Source organism: Setaria viridis, chromosome 6 (genome assembly GCF_005286985.2).
Source record: "Setaria viridis chromosome 6, Setaria_viridis_v4.0, whole genome shotgun sequence".
Classification (NCBI taxonomy): domain Eukaryota; kingdom Viridiplantae; phylum Streptophyta; class Magnoliopsida; order Poales; family Poaceae; genus Setaria; species Setaria viridis.
The window spans coordinates 31,297,380-31,306,771 of NC_048268.2; the positions used below are offsets into that span (position 1 = coordinate 31,297,380).

Below are 9,392 nucleotides of genomic sequence, written 5' to 3' on the forward strand. Positions count from 1 at the left end.
CGACGAGGGGTGGCGAGTCAATGAAGATGCCGTGGTACCTGTTGGAGCCAGTACACCTCACCCCGCAGGAGCCGCACCGCGCTCGCCGGTCAACGGAGCCGCCGCTCCCCTCGGACGCGCCGATCGCCAGGCCACTGGAGCCGCGGCTCGTCTCGCACACGCGGGTCGCCGGAGCCGGCGCTCCCATCGGACGCGCTGCCTGCCAAGCCACCGCAACCGTCGAAGCAGCAGGACCCATCGAGTTTCCCGGGAGCATTGCTTATCTAGGAACATGATGTGGAGCGCTTCCAAAAGAACAACGAGAGGCCACACCTGTGGATCAGAACGACGGAGCTTCGGCCCGTGGAGGCCTGAAGACATTTCAATTTTTATAAGCTCGTGGGTCCCACTTCCAAACCCAAACCCAATCCAGATCATGCCAAATAACGGATTGCATTTCCAATCTCTTTTCCCAATCCATAACCCACGTCTCATATCCCATCTTATATCCATTTCCCTTCCCCAATCACTACCCAAACGCCACCAGAGAGCAAATGGCGGCTGCGTTCCGTGCCTACCTGGTGGTGGGGAAAGAGAGAAAAACGTTGGAGCAAGGTTAGGCGTGGTGGGCTAGATGGGCCATCAAAAGGTAGCCCATTGCATTCTCATGGGCTAGCGGCGGCCTACTGACGACCCGCATGTGACCATAGTCGCCAGTCTCGTCATTGGCCGGTCATCTGCTGCTCCTGTGTCGTCGTCGTCCTCTCCAACCCCCAACTCCCATCCACCACTCAACTGGTACTCGCTCAGCGTGGAGGAGTGGAGATCTATCCGGTTCGGGGCCGTCTTCGTTTGCTGAATCCGCTTTCTTGGATGGATTTTCCTGTGGGTGAATTTGTTTACAGTAGAATTTGGCTAGCTTGTTTATTTAATAGGCCGATTATTTTAATTGCTGGCAGAGTTGATTAATTGGCAAGGTGCTGTGACTCTCAGGCTGTACGTACTGCATATGTATGTTTGGAAGGAGCAATGTGCATCAGGGGTCAAGATTTCAGTACGTCATTAAGCAATGGAGGCTCCGATTGGTGATCATAGAAGGAAGGCAACCCGTGCGTGCATACATTGAGGATTTCTATATTTTCTGGTCGCTGGTGTACATGGTTTCATATTTGAATGGGAGAAGAGGATTAGATATAGAATATATTGTAATTGATTAAACTATCCGGAAGATATAAACATGCTTGTATAAATAGAGTTCTTGTTGCCGGAGACCAGGCTTACCCTATAAGTAACGAGGCTTACCCCTATAAGCAACGAGGTACATGACCGATTGTTTCTCTCTCTACCAATCAATCAACATAATACAATATCTTTACCTTTTCATGTACATTTTCTAGCACAGTAGCTTGTAGTTCTTGCCGAGCCCTCGTAGCCCTAGAGTTTGGTCGATTTTTGCTGTTTTGCGCTGAAAAATGGTCGGCTCTTCTCCACGAAAGTGAGGTATCTTTGTTGCTTTACTCGGAAAGCAAACGTTCGTCATCGCGAAAGTACGACATTTATCGTGATGCTGGACGGATCGATTTCGTGCGGCAACATAATTTTTCTTTTGGTGGGAGATCATTTTAACCCACCGCGAGAGCACTCCAAACCAAAAACCTACTCTCTCTCTCTCTCTCCCCTAGGAGTGGATTCCATGGTCTTGTGGGCGATTGTTGGACGAGATCGAGTGACCCATCTCCTTTTAACTCAAAAGGGTATAGGAGTTATGTTAGGATTGAGGGTGGCGAGGTGAGGCGGCGGGAACTGAGAAGGGCCGATAGCGGGAGCTAGCATCTTCCTCAGTTAGCCAATGGCGGGTTAGAGGGTGGCTTGTGGGCGGCGCCACTATCGACGGTCGAGGTCGGTGGTGGAAGGGGCAGTCCAAGGTTCGCTGAACCTGGATTATGCATGCCGTCACTCCAAATCTTGCATGTGCAGCCTTGGATGTCAAGATCACATGAGTTCCGTATATTCTTCATAACTCATAACTAAATGAATCACCTATTTTACCAAAAGTTTTCCTTAAATTCCTTCAGATGTGTTACATGGGTACAGTGACGGACGTAGGATTATACAAATAGGTATACATACATTCTTAATTTTATTCTAAATATATATTATCCTATTTTAAGTAAGTGTAGTTTTTATTTTCAAATGAAAAATAAAGTTTTCTTAATTGCTTGTTGAAACTACCAATCCTAAATATATAGAAGAACATAATCTTCATATGTTTTGCAAGTTGTGTTTGTTTAAATACATTTTTAACTTTTTAACTAAAATATACGTTCCATGGGTCACCACATATTTTGGGAGATATCATGGCAACTTCCAAACTTTAGTGATAAGGAAGTTGCTAGTTGATTGTCTTCGTCGAAAATTTAATAGATCGCAGTGTAGTTGCGCTAGCCAAATTACATAAATAACTAGTACTTTTTACAATATTATATTTAAAAATGTTCACTTTCTTTTTAGTAGTGATGACTTATTTTTGTTAAAATTTTTTTTATCTAGAACCATCATTAAAGAAAAAAATTCTTTATATTGTTTTTATATTGTCTTGAAAGAAGTATAAATCTATTTGATTTCAATGATATTCTAAAAGTATTCTTTACAAGTATTTTTTACAAGGTAAAAAGTTTTAAGGTGAAAACCAACATATGTTAAGGTAATACTTTAGAAAAAAAAATAAAAGATTAAATATTTCTATCAAATTTGGCCGCTCGTGCTCGCTGCACGCCCTGCCCTTGTTGCCATCCATTGGCGCCGCCTCCACCATGCACCGCCCATGCTTGTTGCGGTGCCCATGCACGATGTCCCGCCGTGGCTTCCCGTGCTCGTTGCGAGCGCTCATCCCCACTGGGTCCATCGCTATGGCCTATTGATATCATCTATCTCCACCACGCGCTGCTAGTGCTTGCCACGGGAGCCGCCAGCTACCGACTTCGAGGAAGAAGAATAAATAAAAAACTAGCATTTGAAAAATGTTGATCTTTAGTTTGGAAAATGTTGAATCTGTTCTAAATTATATGCAGCCTATGAAAAATGTGGATTGTACTAATTTCTTCAAAATATTGATATATATTTTGAAAAATGTTGATTATGTTATTTTCAAATGTTAGTCGAACCGGTTCGGCCCGTGCGACGGCGTCTGCTACTCTGCTGCGGTTTTCCTCCTCCCCGCGACCCATTCCCTTCGCTCCCCCAGCGCCCGCCGCTCTCCACGCGGTCGGCCCGTGCGCCGCCCTCCACGCTCCCCTGCCCAGCTGCAGCTCGAGTCCGGCTGGTGCGGCAGCACCCTCCCTTCCCACGACTTCTCTGTTCTCTCTCAGCTTCAGTCTTCCTTTTCTAGCGGCGACGACAGGTCGAGTCGCTCTGCCCGTTGTTCATCGAGCGACGGGCGCTTCGCCGGCGACGAACATCGTCCGACAGGGGTATGCCTGCCTATTCCCCTCCCTTACCATCCTGCTGCGCGAAATTAAACACCCAAACCCCTAACATATGGTATTTGTATTCGGATCTGACCATGATTTTACCCAAACCTCCGTGCTGGCCGAGCTGCTCCGCCCCACGCGCCACACCTTGCAGGCCCGCAGCTCCCCGCGCCGGTCCGCGCGCGGATCTGCAGCTTCACGCGCCGCTTCACATGTGTGCGTCAGGGGGAGAGGCTAGCTGCCCCGGGCACATGCGAGCTGAAGGGAGAGGGATGCCGGGAAGGACAGGAGGTTTGGGGAGGGGAGGAAGCTCGGCGCCGGTGCGGCGGGAGCCTGCCTGTGCTCCTGGGCGGCAGCTGTGTGCGTGACTGCGTGCGGCAGCCAATGCGGCAGCAGAGAAATCGAGAAAGGGGATTGGAGTGGAGAGATGGTCCAATATTCTTGCATAGCTTCAATTTGCAGCTCCATATTTTACTTATTTCTCTTGCTATTTTTATTCGTATATGCCTGAATCTTGCAATACATGGAACAATATGGATACCGGGTGAACGTGTTTGATGAAAGCAATGTTGGTGGCAGCAGTGATCTGAAATTTGATGAGATTGATATGAATAAAATATGGGAGAGTTGAATATAGGAGGGCAAATATAAGAGGGTTGTTGGAGATCATTGTGAAGTAGGAGAGAGAAACCAGATGAGAGACTCTTATTTAGGTGGAATAGGAGGTCAAAAATAGGAAGTGGGTTGGAGTTGCTCTAAATTCAATCTTTTTGCAACAGTTATTGGGTGTACATGTGTACACCCATGTCCTATACTGGGTCCGCCCCTGCATGGGTAGATATGCGGCTGCTTTAACAAGCATAATAAAATGAGCTGTAGCCTTTATGACGGTTTTGGCATCAGATAGGTAGTGCGGATGCCCTGATCTATCCTTGCAGTTGCAATGTTTGAAAATGATCCTTGGTAGAGTGACATCCTTTCCACTAAGCAACCAGCTCACGAAATGTACAATCTCCATAACAATTTTCTTGTTCCATGGTGATGCAGGTTTGCACTGATCGTTATGGTGAATGAAAGTGTACAGAAAGATCGTGATGTTGATGGAAGCCCACCAACTTCTCGGGTTCCAGAAATTAAGTTACGGCACAATTTTCGTTTGGGAGATGTAACATGGGTTAAGCTTGATGGATCTTCATGGTGGCCAGCCCAGGTATGTGTTATGACGCTGCACCTTGTTAGCATATCTTTTAGTGCAGAAAGTACGCTTTTCCTCTGTAACTAGGCAAAAGTTTAGATTGCTAGTGGCAAATGTCCTTGTTGCTTACTGCCCACATCAGAAGTAAACACTGGACAGATGGTAGCTTAGTAAAAGTAAACATTAAGAATCTAAATTTGGCTGGTACTATAGCTTGGCGTTTGTGTTTGAACATTAACATTGATCAACAACAATTGAAATGAACAGTGTTTACAGTTCAGGTGCCATCATCTTAGCATGCGTATAATCTGAAGTCAGGACTTTTTTATTAATATTACTTGTTCTGTACTCTAGCTTCCCCTGCATCTAATTACACCCAGATTCTTTTTTTTTTCTGAATTCAAGGTCATTGATGAATCATGTGTTGGTAGCAAGCCTAAGAAGAAAGACAAGTATGATTGCCTAGTCCGGCTTTATGGCACATGTCAATAGTAAGGGATCCTATGACACATTAGTCCTTTCTTTTCTTTTCTGTAATGATACTCTTTGTGACATTCTTTTATTGTTTGTTTCTGTTATTTAACTTTCAGCTTGTACGTAGATCCTTGGAAGTCTAACTCAGAGTTTGAAATGGTATGCATAGACAATGATATGGACCTTGTTCTATAGTGGTGGTAATAAGGATTTCTCATATGAGTTCATTGTATGCAGATGCTAAAACAAGAAAACAAGAGCGCAATGGAAACATTCCGTGAGGTGATTGAGAAGGTATGGCAGTCATCTCTACTATTTACACTAGACAGTTTACGAGTAAAAAAATTGGTATAGATCGTTGAGAAACATGTCTAATTCAATAATGCAGGAGCTGTCTTGTGATAACTCGCCCAGTGTTTATGATGAGGAAGCTGTCAACTCAAAAGGTGAAACCTTTTCTTCTTTGGTGCGCAATCTAATGCATACATGCCATGTATACTCGGTATGGTGGTCCTCGTGTCAATCATTTGATTATTCATCACCCTCTTTTTTTAAGTGATTCTTGTACAAGGGTATTTTCTGTTTTATTGAATTTCTTCATTTTGATGCTATTTGGGAACATGTTATGTGGCATAGTGCCATAGTGTTTATGTAAAGACTAAAGACAATTCATTTTGTGGTTGCTTAAAGTGTCAGATGTTTTGAACAATGGTGTTATTAAATATCAGTTATGCAACATGTAATTTTATTCGCTTGTTTGTGAAATAAGTTCAATTTCGAGCTCGTTGTCAATAAAACAAATTTAATTTTGCTTCAGTTGCTATACACCTAAATTTTCTAAACTGATTTCAGGTGGTTCCACCAAAGGGACCTCAAAGAAGAATTCGTCTAGAAAAGTCAGAAAACAAGGTTTGAAGCCACAATATAGTGAAGAGGAAGACCAAGATGTTGGGAGCACTGAAACTACTGGAGTTACTGCTCGGAAAAGGAAGGGTGGACGTCTGAGACAATCAAGTTCTACTTATGATGCCATTGACAAAGCTTCTAGTGAAAGTTCAGCTGAAGGTTTAAGGAATAAGAGACAGAAGCATGGTGTTCAAAGTGCTTCAGTGGACAGAAGGGAAGGGTTGAGACGATCAGCTCGTTCTGATGCCAAGCAATACTTGGATGCAGCTGAAGACAGTTCAGAACCACTCACTGATAGGCATGCAGGTGAAGATGCAACTGAAGCTTCAATGCTGGATGGAACTTCAGCTCCTCATACTGAAATAAAAGCTATGGTCAGGGATATTCTGTTCAAAGATATTATTGACAGGGAGCATGATGCTGAAATGGCTTACGTGGATGAAGTGATTAATGGAATTTGTGGTGCTACTGAGGACATCATGAGTGGTGGTGCTACTGCTTCTACGAAGGGTGGACGAGGCGTCAAGCAGAGTGGTAGTGGAGTTGAGGGTGAGTCAAGCAATGTCAGGCAAAGGCGTAGAGATGAAGCAACTGAGGACTCCTTGCAAGCAACAAGTCCAGAAACCAAGAAAGGGAATACCGATACGACCCATGTAAGTCAGACCCTGTTGCCCACTCTCCACAATTCCCAACTCCTGTTACGATCTCAAATTTTACACGCTAATTTGACGAGATTTCACCAGAGCAGGGAAGCAGTGGTGAAGACACCGGGGCAACTTAGCGCGCGCCAGATCAGGATCATGCAAAGTCTCGGCCTGATTGCTCCATCCGGATCTCCATTCGGCAGGGACAGAGCAGTTGCAACCACCAATCAACAATTCTGAATCTCTTGCGACGACCTCCAAAACAACTAGGTTCAGCGAACGATTGCTAACATTTTGCAGTCATCGGCTCGGTGCACTATGCCTGGTGCGGCTGGTAGCTCCATCTCCATGGGATATTGAATTTGAGTCGCTGCTGGCATTCAGCTTTTGAGGAACCGCCTATTTATGGTGCCTTATGTACCGGATTACATAGCAATTGTTGCTATTATCTACAGAAGACTTATAACTGATTGTAATTGCTATGCAAGCTCGATGATCGTTCAGTACTTCTGCAACTGCAGCTGCGCAAAATTGGCAAAATGTGGTGCCTATTGAATTCTTATTTGACACCCCCTGACCAAGTTACTGAGTTGCCTGAATCAGTACTGGTTTTCAGCATTTGAGGGGCAGAAGTTTTACCGTCAGAACAGAGGCGGCGATGCCAGTGACTCGACATCGCAGATGCAACCTGGTAAAAGGTGTTAGTTGTAGATGAACAAGAACAATTCTTGTGCACTACGGGGCTGTTTGGTTCCGTTTGCTTATTTTTAGCACGTGTCACATCGAATGTTTAGATATTAATTAGAAGTATTAAACATAGACTATTTACAAAACTCATTACATAAGTGGAGGTTAAACGGCGAGACGAATCTATTAAGCTTAATTAAGCCTAATTAATCCATCATTAGCAAATATTTACTGTAGCAACACATTGTCAAATTATGGACTAATTAGGCTTAATAGATTCGTCTCGCCGTTTAGCCTCCGCTTATATAGTGAGTTTTATAAATAGTCTACGTTTAATACTTCTAATTAGTATCTAAACATCAATGTGACAGGTGCTTAAAAATAAGCCGGTAAATCAAACCAGGCCGTAGAGAGGTTTGAACTGATGGATCACAACAAATCTTACGCGACCTGCCACTTGGAGATCTGCGACACCCATACGCGTCTACCGAACCTGTCGGGGTGAAACTAGACGCGTCACGTCTCACTAGTAGAGAACTGACTTTCGATCCGCCCCCTTTTATCCCGGTTTAAAAGTGGCCCGGGACAAAAGGGGGTGCGCCGGGGTGCGGGAATTTGGAGGGGAGCATTAGTCCCGGTTGGTAATTGCAACCGGGACTAAAGGCCCCCTTTAGTCCCGGTTGCAACGGCTAGCGGGGGGGGGGGGGGGGGGGGGGGGGGGGGGGGCGTCGGTGGCGGGACCCTTTTATCCCGGTTGGAGGATCCAACCGGGATAAAAGGGACACCCTTTTATCCCGGTTGGAGGCACCAACCGGGATAAAAGGGTTAGTCCCGGTTGGTGCCTCCAACCGGGATAAAAGGGTGTCCCTTTTATCCCGGTTGGATCCTCCAACCGGGATAAACTTCCAACCGGGACAAAAGGTGTTTCTTTTGTCTCGGTTGGAGTTTTTAACCGGGATAAAAACTCATCCCCCACTATATCCCGAGACAGAGATTTTCTTCTTCCTCCAGCCCGAGCAGTCCAGCACATTGATAGAGAGCTGAGCTTCACCTACTCTCCGGTGGTGCCCAAGCAAGGGAGGTGCTGCCCAAAGTTTTTTCCCTCATTTTCGTGGGAATTTCACTCGGCCAACACAAGTAATGCGAAGGTTTGCTACTTCATCCTCGTGTTATGCTTTGATTTATTCTTTGGAGATGGAAAGATTATTTGCTACAATGTGATGATGAAGTAGAAAAATGGAGAGGTATTTTGAGCTAGAATGTGAGGGAGGTTGATGTGTCATATATAGTATGCATTATTGCAGTGGTTTAAATCCATATGCTACCTTGTCTAGACGGTTTATCTTATCAAATTCAATATGGTTTTTTAAATCCATATACTTGTTGAACTTGCATACCGTGTTCATTTCGGCGAGAATGTTCTCCGCCGAGCAGCAACGTATGTCAAGAAGGAGGTTCGATTCTACGAGAAAGAGTGGATACGGACATCGTGACCGTGTCCCCTTTTTCGTAGCATCTAACCTCTTTCATGACGAAGTGCGGTGCCGCCCAGCTGAGGACATCCTCGCGAAATGAACACGGTCTTCAAGTTCAACAACTTCTGTAGTGGTAAGGAAAGAATTTTTGTACATAGATGACTTTTGCTACTTGTTGAACTTGCATACCGTGTTCATCTCTCCGAGGATTTTTTCCGCCGAGCAGCAACGTATGTCAAGAAGGAGGTTCGATTCTACGACAAAGAGTGGATACGGACATCGTGACCGTGTCCCCTTTTCCGTAGCATCTAACCTCTTTCATGACGAATACCGGTACCGCCCAGTTGAGGACATCCTCGCGAGATGATCACGGTCTTCAAGTTGAACAACTTATGCAGTGTTTGAGACTTTAATTTAAATATGTGTATTTGGATCTTCATGTTGTTGTATTGTACCATGTTGTTTGGATCTTTAATTGATTTCACGCGTAATCCATTGTCAAGTGTAATCCATTTTCATGCGTAATACGATGCAGATGGACCGGCAATGGATGTATAATGCA

General features: G+C 44.9%; 1 protein-coding gene and 1 long non-coding RNA gene across 4 annotated transcripts; both read left to right on the forward strand.

Moving 5' to 3' along the window:
* The first annotated feature begins 190 nt into the window (after positions 1 to 190).
* On the forward strand, positions 191 to 1,366 carry LOC117861466 (uncharacterized). Its single transcript, XR_004641784.2, has 2 exons — positions 191 to 864; positions 973 to 1,366. It is a non-coding gene; the product is annotated as an uncharacterized lncRNA (long non-coding RNA).
* Positions 1,367 to 3,161: 1,795 nt separating this feature from the next.
* Positions 3,162 to 7,237, forward strand: LOC117861079 (uncharacterized). 3 transcript variants are annotated; one of them, XM_034744548.2, is made up of 8 exons: positions 3,162 to 3,449; positions 4,497 to 4,659; positions 5,050 to 5,135; positions 5,235 to 5,277; positions 5,356 to 5,412; positions 5,507 to 5,564; positions 5,971 to 6,677; positions 6,773 to 7,237. In XM_034744548.2, the coding sequence occupies exons 2-8, from the start codon at positions 4,513 to 4,515 to the stop codon at positions 6,803 to 6,805; spliced, it is 1,131 nt and encodes a 376-aa protein (XP_034600439.1). In that variant the 5' UTR covers positions 3,162 to 3,449; positions 4,497 to 4,512; the 3' UTR covers positions 6,806 to 7,237. The 3 variants fall into 3 exon arrangements, with proteins under 3 accessions (XP_034600439.1, XP_034600436.1, XP_034600438.1); XM_034744545.2 differs by having other exon boundaries at positions 3,163 to 3,449; positions 6,768 to 7,237; XM_034744547.2 differs by lacking the exon at positions 3,162 to 3,449 and adding an exon at positions 3,501 to 3,879 and having other exon boundaries at positions 6,768 to 7,237.
* Positions 7,238 to 9,392: the final 2,155 nt, after the last annotated feature.

Coding starts and splice junctions, on each gene's coding strand:
- LOC117861079 (XM_034744545.2), top strand. CDS start 4,513: ATGGTGAATGAAAGTGTACAGAAAGATCGTGATGTTGATGGAAGCCCA. Junction 5,136..5,234: donor CTTTATGGCACATGTCAATA/GTAAGGGATCCT, acceptor TTTAACTTTCAG/CTTGTACGTAGATCCTTGGA. Junction 5,278..5,355: donor CTAACTCAGAGTTTGAAATG/GTATGCATAGAC, acceptor CATTGTATGCAG/ATGCTAAAACAAGAAAACAA.